General features: G+C 42.8%; 1 protein-coding gene across 1 annotated transcript; it reads left to right on the forward strand.

Annotated features, from left to right (window-relative positions):
* Positions 1-1,068: 1,068 nt before the first annotated feature.
* KRT5 (keratin 5) lies at positions 1,069-7,173 on the forward strand. Its single transcript, XM_017861430.1, has 9 exons — positions 1,069-2,011; positions 2,590-2,804; positions 3,582-3,642; positions 3,747-3,842; positions 3,984-4,148; positions 4,504-4,629; positions 4,895-5,115; positions 5,894-5,928; positions 6,508-7,173. The coding sequence occupies exons 1-9, from the start codon at positions 1,460-1,462 to the stop codon at positions 6,804-6,806; spliced, it is 1,770 nt and encodes a 589-aa protein (XP_017716919.1). The 5' UTR covers positions 1,069-1,459; the 3' UTR covers positions 6,807-7,173.
* The last annotated feature ends 14,029 nt before the right edge of the window (positions 7,174-21,202 follow it).

A 21,202-nucleotide genomic window follows, 5' to 3' on the forward strand; every position in this document is an offset into this window, starting at 1 on the left:
TGACAAAAAGAGTGGGTGTGGTTTAGAACAGACGTGTGTTAAAACCTCATCAGAAACCCCCTTACCTCCACCTGGTGCCACAACCCCCCAGACAAGTTTTGCAGAGGGGATCTCACAGGGCCCTCCCTAAAGCAACTGGCAGATTGTCATGCCAGCTGCCTGGGCCCACAGGCCTGCTCTGGCTAGCCTTTCTGGCAGGACAATCCATAGACTTAGAATCCCGTTTTCCATTGCCTTGGCCCTGAAGGAGACTTTGGGCTGCAGCATAGAGAAAACAGAGCAAGTCCCGCTGCTTGGAACAGGGTGGTTCGCCGTTATAACAGGCCGTCAGACTCTCAACATGTTCCTGATGAGATTAGAAGCTCCTGCAGGTATGTGTTTGTGGCGGCCTTCAGCCTGTATCAACACATACGATGACTCATTTCTTCCCTAGTAGAATAGAGCTTGCTGGAACACACCTTGGGGGCTGGGGAGCCGGCAGAGTAGCTATCCCCGAAAAGATACGCTATAGCCCATGAGTCTCAGACTTTTTTTTAAGGGATTCCATGGGATCTCTGGGTTTCCTAAGCCCCCCACAGAGTCCTGCCCAGGCCAAAGAGCAAGGAAAAGGTCAAAGGGCAGAACAAATGCTGAGTTAGGAGGAGCTATGGAAGGATAAACCTGGCCCTAAAGAGATCAAAGTGGTTTATAGGGGCGCTGAGGGCTTCCCACATTCTCTGGCCTGAACCTTGCAGGCAGATCTGCCCAGTGGGCTCCGGGATAGCTGTGCCTTCCCTAAGAAAGAAATTGTGCAGAAAAGGATGAAACTCTATTTTCCCTCTAGCACATAACCAAGATATAAGGCTACAGATTGCCTTTCCCAGAGGGGAAAACCCTGCAGCAACCTGCTGCTTGGAAAAGTGTAAGAGCAGATCACTATGGGGAATCGTTTGCCCGCCACTGATGGACAGCTTCCCCAAACTGGAAGGGCAGATGCTCAGCATGTACCGTACTGGGATGGTTGTCAATACCTCTGGTCCTGTAAGAATCCTCAGGACACTGGCCATGCCAATGCCCCCTCACTTCCTGGCATCCTTCTTAGGGTGCTCACAGCCCCCAGCCTCTATGGTGAAGATATACTTGCTGGCTGCATCACCAACTTGCTGCCAAGAGATCAGTGCTGCAAGGCAAGGTTATTTCTAAGTGAGCAGAGCCTGCCAGGAAGAAAGTGTTTGCACCCCACACCACTGTGCAGGTGTGACGGGTGAGCTCACAGCTGCCCCCCAGGCATGCCCAGCCCACTTAATCATTCACAGCTCGACAGCTCTCTCGCCCAGCCCAGTTCTGGAGGAGATAAAAAGGGGGCATTGCCGTTCCTGGGTAACAGAGCCACCTTCTGCATCCTGCTGAGCTCTGTTCTCTCCAGCACCTCCCAGCCCACTAGTGCCCGGTTCTTTTGCTCCACCAGGAACAAGCCACCATGTCTCGCCAGTCAAGTGTGTCCTTCCGGAGTGGGGGCAGTCGTAGCTTCAGCACCGCCTCTGCCATCACCCCGTCTGTCTCCCGTACCAGCTTCACCTCTGTGTCCCGGTCCGGGGGTGGCGGTGGTGGCTTCGGCAGGGTCAGCCTTGGGGGTGCTTATGGAGCGGGTGGCTATGGCAGCCGGAGCCTCTACAATCTGGGGGGCTCCAAAAGGATATCCATCAGCACTAGCGGTGGCAGCTTCAGGAACCGATTTGGTGCTGGTGCTGGAGGCGGCTATGGCTTTGGAGGTGGTGCTGGTAGTGGATTTGGTTTCGGCGGTGGAGCTGGTGGTGGCTTTGGGCTCGGTGGCGGAGCTGGCTTTGGAGGTGGCTTCGGTGGCCCTGGCTTTCCTGTCTGCCCCCCTGGAGGCATCCAAGAGGTCACTGTCAACCAGAGTCTCCTGACTCCCCTCAACCTGCAAATCGACCCCAGCATCCAGAGGGTGAGGACCGAGGAGCGCGAGCAGATCAAGACCCTCAACAACAAGTTCGCCTCCTTCATCGACAAGGTGAGCTACGATCTTTTGTAAAAAATCACTGTGGGTCTGAAGTAAATGCCAAAGGGAGAAGAGGGAAGATGTCTTGGCTTTGTGTAAATACCTTTATAGTTGCACAGTTCTGTGTTTTCATTTGTTTCTGTGCCCTGGATTTGTGGACGCATTCTGAATTAGAATGGCAGCTGGGAAGGGAGAGTTATTTCTTCCCATTCAGAGGTTAGCTCACAAGGGCCTCTTGACAACTGTTGGACAGAGGGATGAATTCCATGCCACATATAACGGGGCTGACTGGACAGGAAGTTAGACAAGCGCATGGGCAACAGCCTGAGTGCCTTTGCAGCCACCGCTGAGCTGGGACACACTCCAAGCAGCACTCCTAGTGCTTTCTGTGCCCTGGATAGGTGTCCTATCTCCCTTTGGCAAAGTGACTTTGGGTGTCTCAGTCTGCTCCTCCCCTCCTGGGGCCCAGGGCCAGGCACGGTGCACAGGAAAGCTTCAGAGGGACAGAAAGAGATGGGAGGCACCTTAGTGAATTGATCACAGAACATGAAATCCAAGTTTCTCTATCTTCTAACTCTGCTCCCCTCCAGGTGCGGTTCCTGGAGCAGCAGAACAAGGTTCTGGACACCAAGTGGACCCTGCTGCAGGAGCAGGGCACCAAGACCGTGAGGCAGAATCTGGAGCCGTTGTTCGAGCAGTACATCAACAATCTCAGGAGGCAGCTGGACAGTATCGTCGGGGAACGGGGCCGCCTGGACTCAGAGCTGAGAAACATGCAGGACCTGGTGGAAGACTTCAAGAACAAGTGAGTTGGGGTGGGGGGTGGACACAGGGGAGGGTGGTGTCTTTTTGGCACCAGATAGGCTTCATTACTAGTCTACTACCATGCCTTCCTTGGGCACTGGGAGGATATACCTTCCATGGACACCTCCAGTACTAAAACAAACAAACAAAAACACAAGCCAGGCTCATGTTTAGAAAGTTCCAGCCCCAGGCTCAGGCCCTCTGCAAGGAACTTAGCCAACAGCCAGAGCAACATGCTCTGTGCCCTTGGCACTACCTGGTGAAATCTGCCCTGATGTAAGGCTTGCTCTCTGGGGCTTTCCTCTCCGGTACATGGGCCTTTGGATAGATTTGTCTCAAAGCAGGAGCTGGTGACACAACCCAGCTTGGTGGCTCAAATAATTTCTTTAGTCTTATGAACCAGCAACTAGGCTGCTAGATTTAGTTTTGTTTGTTTATTTGTTTTTTTAAGCCTCTGAAAGCTCAAAAAAGAACACTAGAGAAATTGACTAGGTAATGCAGCGGGGGAGAAACAGCGCAGCTTTTCTGCAGGAATCTGCTTGAAACAACTGAATTAGAGCAATAATAGAACTGTATAGTAGGCAGTTACAGAGAAAGCAGTATTTAAATGGGGAAGGACCTTGGCCAGAGGCCCATGCTACCAGTGTCCCCTCCCTCTCCGCCTATGAGGAGAAGCCCCTTCCCACTGCAAAAGTAGGCTTACAGTTGACTGTGAAATAAAGACTCCTTACCTGTTGCTTATTCTCTGACAAACACTTTCCATCCCTTTCACCAACAGGTATGAGGATGAAATCAACAAGCGTACCACTGCTGAGAATGAGTTTGTGATGCTGAAGAAGGTGCGTGTGGGTGGGAGAGAACCAGCAGCCTGCAGCTATGCTCTCTAAGCATGGTGCTCACTTAAGTAGGGTGTGTGCGGTGCCAACCATCCCTGTTTCCCCAGGATGTAGATGCTGCCTACATGAACAAGGTGGAGCTAGAGGCCAGGGTCGATGCACTGATGGATGAGATTAACTTCATGAAGATGTTCTTTGATGCGGTAAGAAACTTATCTAAATTTTTCACATGGGTGGGTTTTTTTCCTCAAGTTGTCAAATCACAATGAGTGGAAGATTTGAATGGAACTGACCTTAAATAACATAACACAGAACCAGATGACTGACTCCAAAACTCCCTGCAGGAGCTGTCCCAGATGCAGACGCACGTCTCTGACACCTCCGTGGTCCTCTCCATGGACAACAACCGCAACCTGGACCTGGACAGCATCATCGCCGAGGTCAAGGCCCAGTATGAAGAGATCGCCAACCGCAGCCGGACTGAAGCTGAATCTTGGTACCAGACCAAGGTGGGTGCTTTGATGACTGTCTCCTGAGTGAGGGGACACACCCATGTCTAGGATTCTAGGCCATGATGACACTAAGGATGGGGTTCCTGGAACCTGCTGAGGCCCATTGGGATGTTTTATAGGAATGGCCCTGTAGACAATTTCCATCTAAACCCAAGGACCTGAGAAAGAATCTCACTCTGAATCTCATACCAGTGTCTCCAGGAGAACAAAAGCACCAGACTGGCTCGACCTTGGAAGAGCCTGAACCAGCCCCAGACTACTTGCCACTGCTTAGAACTCACTGCCTGTGAACTTTGGGAAAGTTCTTCCCACTCATATAAACAGAATGTTTTATCTTTCCTGGCCGCATCAGTATGAGGAGCTGCAGCAGACAGCTGGCCGGCATGGCGATGACCTCCGTAACACCAAGCATGAGATCTCTGAGATGAACCGGATGATCCAGAGGCTGAGAGCCGAGATTGACAATGTCAAGAAACAGGTAAGGTGTTATTGAAAGAGGGCAAGGAGGGGGCCTGAGCTCTAAAAGGGACATCTATTTTGTTTTGTTTATTTTGTTTTACTTTTGCTAAACACACGGAGCCAGATCCAGTACCAGTGTTTCAATGTCCTGCCACCCATGATGTACTGGTTTCTGTCTGGGATTCATGATAGTTTGGTTTGCCTGACCCAGAATCTCAGAAGGAGACACCTCAGGCCCAGCTCAGCTACCCAAGCAACCCCACTCTCCTCCTTTCTGTCTGTAGTGCGCCAACCTGCAGAACGCCATTGCGGATGCTGAGCAACGTGGGGAGCTGGCGCTTAAGGATGCCAGAAACAAGCTGGCCGAGCTGGAGGAGGCCCTGCAGAAGGCCAAGCAGGACATGGCCCGGCTGCTGCGTGAGTACCAGGAGCTCATGAACACCAAGCTGGCCCTGGATGTGGAGATCGCCACTTACCGCAAGCTGCTGGAGGGCGAGGAGTGCAGGTGAGCAGACAGCATGAACTCAAGATTCAAGATGGCCCTCAGTTGATAAAGCGAAGCTGCTCCACTGTGGGGTGTACAACACACACACGTGATCAGTGACTTGTGCTTGATAAAGACACATCATCAATACTATTTCAGTCTGACTCGTGGCCATATGGCTGAATATAGTGTTCCTGGGTGCTGCCTGTCCTCCAGGCACCTGAGCAACTCAGCAAACATGTCTTGACACTTGTGTCTTTTCTGCTTTTGCCCACGTTCTTTGCTCAGCCTCAATATCCATCATGCCCACCTCCATCCCCACTTGTCCTCCAGTACCCCTTCCTTCAGGAAGCCTTTCATGTTTACTCCAGCTGAGTTAAACTCACCTACCTTTGGATTGCCAAACTATGGTTTGCTTCAACCTCTGACACTGCCCATTGACTACTTTCTGTTTGAGGAATTTTTGTCCATGCCAAGTTCTCTCACAGAATGTAACTCCTACAAGGCAAAAACTGCTTTTGACATAATCATATTTCCCGTATCTCTTATGCTTTCCCTATGGTGGGTGTAGGAGAACGTGAATTATAATTCTTTCCTAACAACTTGTTTCTAGGTCAATCCCTCTTCATTGGAAAGTCCCTTGGGAGAATTCTCCCTTCCTTTAACTTAAGCAGCTTCTGGGCATACAGACTCCTGGCTTATGGAATGAACTCGAATCATGAGGATGGGAGTTAGCCACATAGACTAATGCTGTCTTTTTGGGAGCTGTTAACCCTTAATTCAATTTTTCTCCTTTCAGACTCAGTGGAGAAGGAGTTGGACCAGTCAACATCTGTAAGTAGCTTTGAACAGACGTTAACAACAACAATAATATGGGATATATTTAGGGCCAACTCAAAATTCTGCTGTTTCTAGGTCCAAATCTTTCCCATCTCAGCATATGGTAATTTATAATAATACACTTAGTAAGGTATGGGTGGTGGAAGGGAAGGACAGATTGGGACAGGAAACAATGTGGTTCATGTCTTATCTCTTAAAGGGTAAGCCATGCATCCTATGCTTCTTGGACACTATCCCCTGCCCTGACCCTAGTACCTAGCTCCCCCCAGTACATAGCTCCCCCCAGTACCTAGCTCCTCCCCTCAGTACCTAGCTCCCCTCCCCTCAGTACCTAGCTCCCTATAGTACCTCACTCCCCTCAGTACCTAGCTCCCCTCAGTACCTAGCACCTTGCCTCTTATGCTCACCCACTTTTTTAGGGACCTTAACTAAATGACAGTTCTTCTGGGCCTTGCTTGTTACTCTATAAAGGGGGCCCTGTAGAGTGCTCCAGCACTAGCAGATCAAATAAGTGGGCCATGCAGGATCAGCCTGGCAGATGGTCTCACTGAGTCCTCCCTCCTTTCCCTGCAGCTGTTGTCACAAGCAGTGTCTCCTCTGGATATGGCGGTGGCAGTGGCTATGGCAGTGGTCTCGGTGGAGGTCTTGGCGGCGGCCTCGGTGGAGGTCTTGGCGGAGGTGGCAGCGGAAGCTACTACTCCAGCAGCAGTGGGGGTGTCGGCCTAGGCGGTGGGCTCAGCGTGGGGGGCTCTGGCTTCAGTGCAGGCAGTGGCCGAAGCATGGGGGTGGGCTTTGGCAGTGGTGGGGGTAGCAGCTCCAGCGTCAAATTTGTCTCCACCACCTCCTCCTCCCGGAAGAGCTTCAAGAGCTAAGAGTCTGCTGCAAGTCACTGCCTTCCACGTGCAGCAACCCAGCCCACGGAGACTGCCTCTTCTAGGCAGTTGCTCAAGCCATGCTTTATCCTTTTCTGGAGAGTAGTCTAGACCAAGCCCATTGCAGAACCACATTCTTTGGTTCCCAGGAGAACCCAATTCCCAGCCCCTGGTCTTCCTTGCCACAGTTCTATATTCTGCTTCAAATCAGCCTTTAGGTTTCCCACAGCATGGTCCCTGCTGACACAAGAACCCAAAGTATTCCCAAATCTAAATTGTCAAAATAGAATCCCCACCCCAATCCCAAATTTTGTTCTGGTTCTAACTACCTCCAGAGTGTGTTCAATAAAATGCTTTTATAATATAAGCTGGTGTGCAGAATTGTTTTTCTCCTAGGTTTACAATCAGCCTAGAGATACCATGAGGGTCAGTCTACCCAGATGTGATTGGTTCTTCTGACGATTCACAGGGAGAATGGAATAACATTTAAGGGAAAGTGGCTATCGGGGGTGGCCCCGAGACTCCAAGAAGCACAGAGATTGTAAAGTCTCTACAATGAAGGAGTCTCTGGAGGGCATTAGTGGGCGTGTGCATTGTACTGCAATTTAGACAGATTTTAGAGCCTTTTGTTAAAGAGGGGCCTATGCAAGGTGAGATGATTTGCAAGTAGCAGCATATTTGGCCTTAAGTAAAGTTTGTAAATGAAGAATACGTTGCCTTCAGGACCTCAAAAGACCTAAAAGATGTTGGGCCTATTCTAAAAATTGTGGGCACTAAGATGCTCGATAGCTATTTTTTGACAGTGTCAGGGATAGAGTAGCTCTTGGTTTACCAAATAATTTCTGAAATTTAATGGAGGTGGCAGGACTTTGCATGATCTGTGGGACAATGGCACACCCTTTTTTTCTGAGCTCCTTGGTATCTATATGTCCTGAATGAGTGTATCAAATGCATCTCTTTGGAGGAGGATTCAGCAATGTAAATCATATCTGTGCTCCTGGAGAAAGTCAGATGCATTTAAGAGCTTGACTGCAAAAATTGCATGTCATGGCAGACTCATTGAGGCACTTCCTGAGTATCTAGGAAAGCTGCATCAAGCGCCCTTGGTGGTGAAGCGAGTTGTCACTGAGAGGCTGTTGCAATGGGCACTCAACAGAATATTCGACAGCCAAATCCATAAGAAGGAAATATCTACCAGCTGCCGATTGGATACGTCAATAATTCCAATAATGTTGGGTATGGAGCCTTAGTAGGCATGACCATGACATTATGGTTGTGGTAATCCACTGTGAGGCACCATTCATTTTTTCCAAGTTTAAAAATAGGCCAAATTAGCTTGTTGATGGAAAAAACAATGGACATAAACAACCCTTCTCTAAATAGATCCTATTTAATGGACTTCACTCCTTAAAGGTCCTGTTTTAATTCACACTGGGGCATATTAACTATTTTAACTAGGGGTTGGGGAGGCCCATGGTGTTCCATTTTGTCAAACCAACTTATAAATGCCAAGGATTTGATTTAATTTTAATTTATGACTTATTGGGTCAGACTGTCCATGCCCACTGTGGGATACTTTAGAGGATGCTATGATCGTGGGAAATTTAAGCAAGTCAGTAGTTTTGCTAATTAAAGTGAGGCATGCCTGTTTGTTCTCTATTTTGTGTTCAGTAACTTCCCCAAGATTACAGGGGTACCTTGTTTAAATTTGATAGGATCCCCAAGTATAAGTATAATTTGAGCTTCAGTATGGATTAAGGCCATGAAGAATCGTCAATTATTGTATGTCAGCAGATGTGAAAGAAAGAATTTATGTGGTGGAGACACCAAGACAAGCTGCATGCCTTTTTATCTTTTAGATGTATAAATTATTTTAGCCAATTTCGGATTTCCAATTGTATCAAAGTATGGACCTTTGTTTTAATTTTTTGTTTCTTCTCCCCGTTTTCAAGTCTCTCTCTCTCTCTCTCTCTCTCTCTCTCTCTCTCTCTCTCTTTCTTGTGGTTTCTGAATATAATTTGGCAGGCAAGGAATTCTCTCTACTCTGCTCATATTTATATATTTATTCCTCCAAAGAGCCTCAAATCTGTATTGTCAGGGTTCAAGGCCTCCCCCATGGAAATAGTTGAATTAACCCTTTGGCTGTGCCATGCGTGTTTTTCCATAGAACCCAGAGGATGAGGATCTTTTCTGGTAACAGAGGCATAGGCGGCGGCAGCGGTGGCAACAGGAGCAACAGCAGCAACGGCAGCCAAGACATTTTACAGGACGCTGGTTAGTAAGCCCTCTGGTTTTTTGTTTTTTCTTTTCCTACAGAGTTTTGCTTTTGTTGCCCAGGCTGGAGGGCAATGGCGCAAACTCGACTCACCACAACCTCCACCTCCCAGGTTCAAGCGATTCTCCTGTCTCAGCCTCCCTAGGAGCTGGGATTATAGGTATGCACCACCATGCCCGGCTAATTTTGTATTTTTAGTAGAGACGGGATTTCTCCATGCTGGTCAGACTGGTCTCAAACTCCTGACCTCAGGTGATCCTCCTGCCTTGGGCTCCCAAAGTGCTGGGATTATAGGCGTGAGCCATTGCACCTGGCCACCATCTGTTTTTAGGAGTGTGGCTTCAGCATGCCACATAGTAACTGTTCTTCTTCCACATGAGTGACCACTTTAAGGGACCACATATCCGTCTTTTCCCTGAGAACTCCATAGAATGAGGGCCAGCACCTGCTGGAGACACACAATCAACAGTCTCCATTCCCCTGAGCTTAGCATCAGTCCCAGTTTGCGCTGGAAGCAAGAAATACAATTCAATATGGGACATACAGATAGGTCTGGGCTGATAAACATGATCCAGGGCCTCCTTAAGAGGGCCCCCAATCCTATACTCCTGTCTTTAAATGCCAATTTTTGAAACTTCTGATTTGGGTCAGTTAAATCTATAACAGAGGCTCAGCAGAACTCAGCAAATGCAGTGCAAAGCAACACAGCTCAAAGTGCAAGTTTGCCAGCAGGCAGCAACACAACTCAAAGAGCCTCCTAGTCAGCACACAGCAGCCCAGAGCAAGACAGCAGAGCTAGATTGGAAGCCAAAGCAAGGAAGAAAAGACTCTGGTGGTAGCAGTCATCGTCTAGACATCTAGCAGGCTCACAGTACTGATTGTCACATCATGACCACCTTCCAGGGGCAAGATGGACAGCCACCCAAAATTTCGTTTAGCTATTGAGACTGATGGCATCACACACACACACACACACACACACACACACACACACACACACACTCCAAGAGGGGATGAATGGATATTTAACTCAAATAATAAGGCTTTCTGAGGAAAGCAAGGCAGGACTTCCAAGCTGGTCCAAAAGTTGCTTGAGTGAGCAGGGATTTTTATGGCATCAGTTTTTTTTTAATGGTAATTAGGGGTGGGGCCTGCATGTGGTTTGAAGGTGGAAGTTGCTATCAGTGCCAAAGGACGGAACACCTGGGTTTTCATATCAGCTTTTCGCAGATATGAGCATAATAGGAAAGAGAAGCAAGGGACTTGCTTAGAAGTTGTCAGCAATCAAACATCAGTGCAGTCAAGATGGTTTAATATTTTAAAAATCACGTAATACACAAAACTAATAGAATAAAGGGAGAGAAATCAAATGGCCATCCCAAAAAACAAAAAAAAATTATACTTAATAGTAAATGAACCTTTTCCATTGAGCAAAAAGGGGGTAAGGATAACTATTACCACCACAATTGTTCAACTTTATACTGGAGATCTTAGCCATTGCAATAAGGCAAGACAAAGAAATAAGCATCTTCAGGATCAGAAGAAAAGCAAACTGCAGGTGCTCACATATGACATAATTGTATATATAGAAAATCAAAATAATCTACAAACTACTAGAATTAATAAGTGAATTTATCAGGGTCACCAGAAAATCAATATACAAATATCAATTATGTTTTTGTACTCTAGAAAATAACAATTAGAAAATGAAATTTGAAAGATATTTTTATCAGCATAAAAAATCTAATACCTAGAAATAAACCTAACCAAAGATGTGTAAAACAAAAAACTAAAATGATCCATTGACAATATTAAAGAAGACCTAATAAACAAAGGTACATAATATCTTCATGGATTGGAAAACTTAATAATGTAAATACATCAATTTCTCCCAATTGAACTCTGGGTTTAATGCAATTTCAATCAAATTTTAGCAGATGTTTTGTGGAAATTGATGAGTCTATTCTAAAATTTGTATTGAAATGCTATGATTTAAATGTATTGCCTCCAAAATTTGGATATTGCAACATGATGATACTAAGAAACGGGGCTTTTCAGAGTTCAGAGGCTTCACACAGGGTTCAGTTAGGTTGCTCTTCTGCTTTCTGCCATGTGAGGAGATAGCATTCCTCCCCTCCAGAGAATGTAGCACTCATTAGACAGCCAAACCTGTCAGTGTCTTGATCCTGGACTTCCCAGCCTCCAGAACTGTGAGAAATAAATTTTTGGTTTTTTAAACTACCCAGTCTCAGCTACTCCATTATAGCAGCACAAAATGAATTAAGACAGGAAATGAAAAGGAGCTAAACTAGTCAAAACAACCTTAAAAAAGAAGAACAGTTTTTACACTGTTGGTAAGAATGTAAATTAGTTCAGCCATTGTGGAAGACAGTGTGATGAGTCTTCAAAGACCTAGAACCAAAAATACCATTTGTCGCAGGAATCCCATTACTGGGTATATACCCAAAGGAATAGAAATTATTCTATTATAAAGACACATGCACATGCACGTTTACTGCAGCACTATTCACGATAGCAAAGACATGAAACCAACACAAACGCCCAACAATGATAGATAGGAAAAAGAAACTGTGATACATATACACCACAGAATACTATGCAGCCATAAAAAGAAATGAAATCATGTCCTTTGCAGGGACATGGATGGAGCTGGAAGCCATTATCCTCAGCAAACTAATGCAGGAACAGAAAACCAAACACCACATGTTCCCACTTATAAGTGGGAGCTGAACAGTGAGAACACATGGAGACAGGGAGGGGAACAACACATGCTGGGGCCTCTCAAAGGGGTTGGGGGAAGCGAGAGCATCAGGATAAACAGCTAATGCATGCGGGGATTAACACCTAGGTGATGGGTTGATAGATGCAGCAAACCACCATGGCACATGTTTACCTACGTAACAAACTTGCAGATCCTGCACATGTATCCCAGAACTTTAAATTAAATTAGAAAAAATGATGAATAAAGTTGAAAGACTTATAGTTCCAGATACTGAAACTTATTAAAAAGTTGTAGTAATTAAGAAAGTATGGTACTTGGGAAATGATTGACAAATGGACCTATGAGATAGTATATAGTATTTAGAAGCAAACTACATATTGACTCAATTGATTTACAACAAAGGTACTATTACAGTGCAATAGAGAAAGGATAGTCTTTTGATAAATGGTGCAAGGTTAGTTGGCTGTCTAGATGGGAAAATGTATTATGATTTCTACTTCATCCCATAGATAAAATCAATTCCAGTTGTATTATAATCCTATATGTGAAAGGTAAAACAATAATTCATTCAGAAGAAAACGGAAGATATCTTTATGCCCTGAGGATAGGCAAAATTTCTTACATAGGATAGAAAAAAGCTTACCTTAAAAAATTGATAAACTTTGTTCATAAAACAGCATGAAGAGAGCAAAACAGTAAGCCACAGCCCTGGAAAATTTTGAATATATAAAATTAATATATTATATATANTATAGTATTTAGAAGCAAACTACATATTGACTCAATTGATTTACAACAAAGGTACTATTACAGTGCAATAGAGAAAGGATAGTCTTTTTGATAAATGGTGCAAGGTTAGTTGGCTGTCTAGATGGGAAAAATGTATTATGATTTCTACTTCATCCCATAGATAAAAATCAATTCCAGTTGTATTATAATCCTATATGTGAAAGGTAAAACAATAATTCATTCAGAAGAAAACGGAAGATATCTTTATGCCCTGAGGATAGGCAAAAATTTCTTACATAGGATAGAAAAAAGCTTACCTTAAAAAATTGATAAACTTTGTTCATAAAACAGCATGAAGAGAGCAAAACAGTAAGCCACAGCCCTGGAAAATTTTGAATATATAAAAATAATATATTATATATAGACATAATTTATATATATATGAAATTGTATTCAGAATATACAAAGAACTACAAAACACTACCCACAACAACATTCTTCTCAAGTGTACTTACGACATACACAAAGATAAGTAATATGCTAAGCCATAAAACAGTCTCAATACACTTCAAAATATTGCAAACATATTGACTATGTTCCATGATTATGGCATATTAAATTAGAAATCAGTAATGATATATAGCTCAACAATTCAAAAATAGTTAGAAACTGAGCAAAACTTTTAAGCAACCTATGGGTTAGTTAACGGGGATGATTTGGAGGAAGGGTCTTAAGCTTGGTCCTTGTCTATTGTCTGCCCCTTACAGGAGAAATCCGAAGCAGTAGCCCAACAACCTGTGCCCTTGTCTGTGATTCCACATAAAGGCAGGATGACTTCACAGTCAGGGTTGCCAGATTTAGCAAACAAAAATATAGAATGTGCAGTTCAGATTGAATTTCAGATAAACAACAAATAATTTTTTAGTATAAGTATGTTCCATGCAACATGTGGAACATACTTACTCTATATTCCTTGTTGTTTTTCTGAAATTTAAATTTAACTGGGCATTCTCTATTTTGTCTGAACAACCCTATTCACAAGTGACTGGGATGGCAATGCCTTCTCCAAGTCTCAAGCCAGCTTGCATCTAGTTGGCCTCTCAGAGCTGACCTTCACTCGAGGCTGGTGAGGTACCTTTCCAGTAGCCTGCTGTCCTGGAGCTTTTCAGTTGGGGAAGGAGAACAGACTTCGCTTGGCACACCGGAAACTTGTCCTAACAGCTTTTGGGGCTTATACAACATTGGTGATCATCCACCCAGAGTGTCCTACAGAATCTCTGACTGACAGAGGAGGGTGTGGAGCATGGTGAGTTGTCGATGTGGAGAGGGGCAGTTCCTCGAAGATGAGGAATGTTTGTGGGATGAGAATGTTTCTAAACCAGCACATGGTCAGCAAGGCAATCTAACAGAAAAGTTCATATTCTCAAACTGCTTTATTCAACAGAACAAAAGAAGGCAAAGACAGCAAAGAAAAGCAGTGCAGAAATGCAGAATGCATCAGAAGGTACGTCACACACCATTCAGGGACACTGCAAGGGAAGATAAGGACAACTTATTTGTCTGATGGGAACTCCAGAGTGTAGTTATGATGGGTAGGACTACTGGGAATTGAAGAGAGGACTCCTCCTCTGCAGGTGGACCCGGATTGAGCTTCAGTTTTTAGTGGGGGGCATATGTCATTTTCGTCCCAGAATTATGGCAGACTCATGTATCTGTAATAAGATGGAAGCATGAGAAGGACGTTTGCATGTCTGTGTGACAATAACTGTTGATCTTTTGATGGTGATCAAGGGGAGCCCCGTGGAGCAGGCATCAGCAAAGAGGGGAAACAAAGAGTAGAAAACCTCAGCTCCGACTTAAAGAGCAAGAGAGACCAGAGGGACTTTTAGTTTGGGGTCTGGCACGTCAGGAGGTTGAAAGCCATCACTGCATTCTAACAGAAAGTAAAAAACTGAACAAATGAAAAGCAACAACTCTTCTTTATCTGTCAGAGAACTGAGGTTACAGGGCAAACCACTCACTGCCTTCCAACTGGAGAGTTAGAGAGGCAATTACAGAGAATCCTAACTTACTAGAGTAGTAACCCATGAGGAGAAATCGCCACGGGAACCAGTAGTTGGGTAGAAAACCCTGAGCTGTAATTGGTAAATTGCCGGAGGCTCCGGGTGGATAAGTCTGAGTGTTGAAAATTCCAGGGGAGCCCAGTCTTAGAGGGGCATACTTTCTCATTAGTTTTACCTCCAGAGGCTCCACTAGGTCCTCACAGAGAAAATGTGAGAAAAATCTCATGCTTCCAGTAGAGGGAGCAGACAAAGAATCATTTTGATATAGCCAGAGCATTCTGTTCTTAAGGCAGTCTGCGGTCGGGAAAAACTATTTAACCACAGCCAGCCCTGCTGAGGTTTTATCAGAGCCTGGTCTAACTGGAGAAAGGGACATACCCAACCCCAGCTCCCTCCAGCTATGCTGGCCCTACTTAAAGAGGTGAAAAAAACCTCAGAAGCACTTGTGAAGTTCACAGCCAAGGGGCACAGGCTCACTAAAAGACTGAGATCTAATCCTAATCATAGAATACCTCCCCTCACCTCATACCTCATCACTACATTACTAAAGCCTTATTTACCAGTTTCTTCCACCCATTTTCAACAAAAAAATTACAAAGCATACTCAAAGGTAGAAAACATGTATGTTTATTGCGGCACTATTCACAATAGCAAAGACTTGGAACCAACCCAAATGTCCATCAGTGATAGACTGGATTAAGAAAATGTGGCACATATACACCATGGAATACTATGCAGCCATAAAAAGATGAGTTCATGTCCTTTGTAGGGACATGGATGAAGCAGGAAACCATCATTCTCAGCAAACTATCGCAAGGACAAAAAACCAAACACCTCATGTTCTCACTCATAGGTGGGAAGTGAACAATGAGAACACTTGGACACAGGAAGCGGAACATCACACACCGGGGCCTGTCGTGAGGTGGGGGGAGGGGGGAGGGATAGCATTAGGAGATATACCTAATGTAAATGATGAGTTAATGGGTGCAGCACACCAACAGGGCACATGTATACATACGTAACAAACCTGCACATTGCGCACATGTACCCTAGAACTTAAAGTATAATAATAATTTTTTAAAAACACAGTTTGAAAAGACAGAGCAAATACCAGAACCACACTCAGATATGGCAGGGAGGTTGGAATTATTAGATCGGGAATTTAAACAGCCATGATTAACAAGCTAAGAGCACAAATGAACAAAGTAGACAACATGCAAGAACAGATGGGTAATGAAAGCAGAGAGACAGAAATTCTAATAATAATAAAAAAAATGCTAGAGATAAAAAAACATTATAACAGAAATGACAAACGCCTTTGATGGGCTCATTAGTAGACTAGACACAGCTGATATTAGAATCTGAGCTTAAGGGTATGTCAATAGAACTGCTTTTTCGAAACTGAAAAGCAAAAATAAAAAAAGACTGAGAAAAAAGAAGAGAATATGTGAGAACTGTAGAGGAAACTATAAAAGACGTAACTTGCATAAAAGGAATACTAGAAGAAGAAATAGAGAAAGGAACAGAATAAATATTGGAGACAGTAATGACTGAGAATTTCCAAAACTTAGTGTCAGACATAAAAAAACACCCTGTGTATATTATGTTCAAACTGTAGAAAATGAAAGATAAACAACATAAAATCTTGAAAGAAGATTTTCCCCATGGGTGGGGGGAAACAGCTTATCTATAGTGGAACAAAGATAAGAATTAAATCTCACTTCCTCACAGAAACCTCGCAAGCAAGAAAAGACTGGAGTGAAATATTCACTGTTGGGTGAGAAAACACCAACATAGAATTCTATATCTTGCTAAATTATCCTTCAAAAGTGAAGAAAAAATAAAGACTTTCTCAAGACAAACAAAAATTAAGAGAATTTGTTGCCAGTAGTCCTGCCTTGCAAGAAATGTTAAAAGAAGCTCTTCACAGAGAAGGAAAATTATATAGGTCAGAAACTCGGATCTACATAAAGAAAGGAAAAACATTAGAGAAGAAATAAGATCTAACAGATAAATGTTTGTTCAAAATAATAATAGCAACAATGTCTTCAATGTTTGTACTTTATGGGTAAGTGAAATGAATGACAGCAATGATACAAAGGACGTAAGGATGGAATTAGAAATACGGTCACCCCTTGGTATATGCCAGGGATTGATTCTAGGATCCTGCACATATACCAAAATCCTGGCATAGTCAAGTCCCACAGTCAGCCCTGTAGAATCCTCTACATGAAAAGAAAAGTTGGCCCTTCATGAAACTTGGATATTGCATCTTGTGAATTCTACATACATGTGGATCCATGAAGTTCAAACCTACGTTGTTCAAGGGTAAACTGTACTTGGTTATTACAAAGAACTTGCAATACCCATGAAGCAGTATAGTGGTATTTGAAGGTAGACTTGGATTTGTTGTAAATGTATATTGCAAACTCTAGGGCAACCACTGAAAGAGGTAAAAAAAAAAAAAAAAAAAAAAAAAAAAAAAAAAAAAANAAGCATACTCAAAGGTAGAAAACATGTATGTTTATTGCGGCACTATTCACAATAGCAAAGACTTGGAACCAACCCAAATGTCCATCAGTGATAGACTGGATTAAGAAAATGTGGCACATATACACCATGGAATACTATGCAGCCATAAAAAGGATGAGTTCATGTCCTTTGTAGGGACATGGATGAAGCTGGAAACCATCATTCTCAGCAAACTATCGCAAGGACAAAAAACCAAACACCTCATGTTCTCACTCATAGGTGGGAAGTGAACAATGAGAACACTTGGACACAGGAAGCGGAACATCACACACCGGGGCCTGTCGTGAGGTGGGGGGAGGGGGGAGGGATAGCATTAGGAGATATACCTAATGTAAATGATGAGTTAATGGGTGCAGCACACCAACAGGGCACATGTATACATACGTAACAAACCTGCACATTGCGCACATGTACCCTAGAACTTAAAGTATAATAATAATTTTAAAAAACACAGTTTGAAAAGACAGAGCAAATACCAGAACCACACTCAGATATGGCAGGGAGGGTGGAATTATTAGATCGGGAATTTAAACAGCCATGATTAACAAGCTAAGAGCACAAATGAACAAAGTAGACAACATGCAAGAACAGATGGGTAATGAAAGCAGAGAGACAGAAATTCTAATAATAATAAAAAAAATGCTAGAGATAAAAAAACATTATAACAGAAATGACAAACGCCTTTGATGGGCTCATTAGTAGACTAGACACAGCTGATATTAGAATCTGAGCTTAAGGGTATGTCAATAGAACTGCTTTTCGAAACTGAAAAGCAAAATAAAAAAAGACTGAGAAAAAAGAAGAGAATATGTGAGAACTGTAGAGGAAACTATAAAAGACGTAACTTGCATAAAAGGAATACTAGAAGAAGAAATAGAGAAAGGAACAGAATAAATATTGGAGACAGTAATGACTGAGAATTTCCAAAACTTAGTGTCAGACATAAAAAAACACCCTGTGTATATTATGTTCAAACTGTAGAAAATGAAAGATAAACAACATAAAATCTTGAAAGAAGATTTTCCCCATGGGTGGGGGGAAACAGCTTATCTATAGTGGAACAAAGATAAGAATTAAATCTCACTTCCTCACAGAAACCTCGCAAGCAAGAAAAGACTGGAGTGAAATATTCACTGTTGGGTGAGAAAACACCAACATAGAATTCTATATCTTGCTAAATTATCCTTCAAAAGTGAAGAAAAAATAAAGACTTTCTCAAGACAAACAAAATTAAGAGAATTTGTTGCCAGTAGTCCTGCCTTGCAAGAAATGTTAAAAGAAGCTCTTCACAGAGAAGGAAAATTATATAGGTCAGAAACTCGGATCTACATAAAGAAAGGAAAACATTAGAGAAGAAATAAGATCTAACAGATAAATGTTTGTTCAAAATAATAATAGCAACAATGTCTTCAATGTTTGTACTTTATGGGTAAGTGAAATGAATGACAGCAATGATACAAAGGACGTAAGGATGGAATTAGAAATACGGTCACCCCTTGGTATATGCCAGGGATTGATTCTAGGATCCTGCACATATACCAAAATCCTGGCATAGTCAAGTCCCACAGTCAGCCCTGTAGAATCCTCTACATGAAAAGAAAAGTTGGCCCTTCATGAAACTTGGATATTGCATCTTGTGAATTCTACATACATGTGGATCCATGAAGTTCAAACCTACGTTGTTCAAGGGTAAACTGTACTTGGTTATTACAAAGAACTTGCAATACCCATGAAGCAGTATAGTGGTATTTGAAGGTAGACTTGGATTTGTTGTAAATGTATATTGCAAACTCTAGGGCAACCACTGAAAGAGGTAAAAAAAAAAAAAAAAAAAAAAAAAAAAAAAAAAAAAAAAGAAGTATAACTAAAGATATACTAAAAAGGAGAGAAAATGGAATCATATAAAATGCTCAGTTAAAACCACAAAAGGTGAAAAAAGAGTGGGAGACAAAAAAGAACCAAAGAACAAGCGTAAAACCTAGAAAACAGTAAGAAATATGGTAGATATTAATCCAACTACATCAATAATAACTTTAAATGGTGACGGTCTAAATGCACCAATTTAAATATAGACATTGTCAGAATGGATCAAAAAACAAAACCCAACTGTATGCTGTCTAAAAGGAACCCATTTTAAATATAAAGACATACATGATTAAAAGTAAAGGGATGGAGAAAGAACATACCATGCTAACGCTAATTAAAAGAAAGCTGAAGTAGCTGTACTAATTTTGGACAGGACAGACTTCATAGCAAGGAAAATTATCAGTACGAAAGAGGGGCATTACCTAACAATAAAGATGTCAATAACAATCCTTAATTCCAAGATATAACTATCCTTAATGTGTACATGCTTAACAACAGAGCATCAAAATATGTGAAGCAAAAACCAATAGAATGGGGTGGAGAAAACAGATGAATCCACTATTCTAATCAGAGACATCAACACTATTTTATATTAGAACATATTTATATTGATTTTTTATTAGAAAATCAGTAAAGACATAGTTGAACTCAAAAACACCATCAATCACCTCGATATAATTGACATCTTTAGAATACTTCATCAAACAAGAGCAGACTACACATTCTTCTCAAGCTCACATAGAGCATTCACCAAGATTCTGGCCATAAAACATACCTCAAAATTTTAAAAAAATATATAAATCATACAATGCATGCTCTCAGACCACAATAGAAGTAAGTTAGAAATCAATAACAGAAAGATAGTTTAAAAATCCCCAAATAAGGCCAGGCATGGTGGATCATACCTGTAATCCCAGCACTTTGGGAGGCTGAGACGGGCAGATCACGAAATCAGGAGTGAGAGACCAGCCTGACCAACATGGTGATACCCCATCTCTACCGAAAATACAAAAATTAGCTGCGCATGGTGGCACTTGCCTGTAATCCAAGCTACTCAGGAGGCTGAGGCAGGAGAACCACTTGAACCCAGAAGGCGGAGGTTGCAGTGAGACGAGATCGCACCACTGCACTCCAGCCTGGGTGACAGAGTGAGACTCCATCTCAAAAAAAAAAAAATACCCCAAAAAAGTAAACATACTTTTGCCATACAATCCAGCAGTTTCACTCCTTCATATTTACCCAAAGAAATGGAAAACTAATGCCCACATAGACATTTGCACACATATATTAATAGCAACTTTATTCCTAATTTTCAAAACCTGGAAGCAACCAAGATGGGTGCTAAATAGACAATTGGGTGAATAAATAAACAATTTGTGGTACATCCATACAATAGAATTTCATTAGTCAGCGCTAAAAAGAAATGAGCTATCAAGCCATGAACAGACATAGAGGAGCCTTAAATGCATATTGCTAAGTGAAACCGGCCAATCTGAAAAGGCTACATACTGCATGATTCCAACTATATGACATTTTGAAAAAGGCAAAACTATGGAGACCATCAAAAGCCCAGTGGCTGCCAATGGTTAGGGGGGAAGAAGGGATGAGTAAGTGGAACAGGAGGATTTTTAGAGCAATGAAACTATTGTGTACGATACTTTAATGGTGGATTGTTGTAGGCGGAAAGAGTGAGGGTCGTGATCAACTCAGTGTACCACTGGAGGCTATATGAGTAAACTGCAAACTAGTCTCATGAATGCAGGTTGTTGGCAAACTGACAAACTGCATCTGCCACCCAGAAGGAATGCTGAGGGCAGTCACACCCCAAGCGCAGTGTTTCTTGTGATTAGGCATAATTGACACCTGTTAACAGTAATGTGAACCTGTGATAAATTAAGCAGCTGACCAATCATTACCTCCTCCTTCCTGCTCTTTCTACCCCAAAAATACAAAGGACTGTGGAAGCTCAGTGGGCTGCCTTTGCTCACTAGAAGCAGGGAGCTCTCTTCTTCTTCCCTGGACTCCTTTAAAACAGTTTCTTTTGTCTTAAGTTTTCATTTATACGTTCATCCCTCTTCGTTCAGTCTCATAGTAACCGTGGTAAACCGCCGCAGTGGATACATATTACACATTTTTAAAAGACCCATAGAATGTACAAAACCAAAAGTGAACTCTAATGTAAGCTATG

This window comes from Rhinopithecus bieti, unplaced genomic scaffold (genome assembly GCF_001698545.2).
Source record: "Rhinopithecus bieti isolate Rb0 unplaced genomic scaffold, ASM169854v2 scaffold_56806, whole genome shotgun sequence".
NCBI classification, from domain to species: domain Eukaryota; kingdom Metazoa; phylum Chordata; class Mammalia; order Primates; family Cercopithecidae; genus Rhinopithecus; species Rhinopithecus bieti.

What these genes read in the sequence shown, in the direction of transcription:
- KRT5 (XM_017861430.1), top strand. Translation starts at nt 1,460, where the DNA reads ATGTCTCGCCAGTCAAGTGTGTCCTTCCGGAGTGGGGGCAGTCGTAGC. An exon ending in TTGACAATGTCAAGAAACAG is followed by an intron (nt 4,630 to 4,894) that starts GTAAGGTGTTAT and finishes TTCTGTCTGTAG; the next exon opens with TGCGCCAACCTGCAGAACGC. An exon ending in AGTTGGACCAGTCAACATCT is followed by an intron (nt 5,929 to 6,507) that starts GTAAGTAGCTTT and finishes CTTTCCCTGCAG; the next exon opens with CTGTTGTCACAAGCAGTGTC.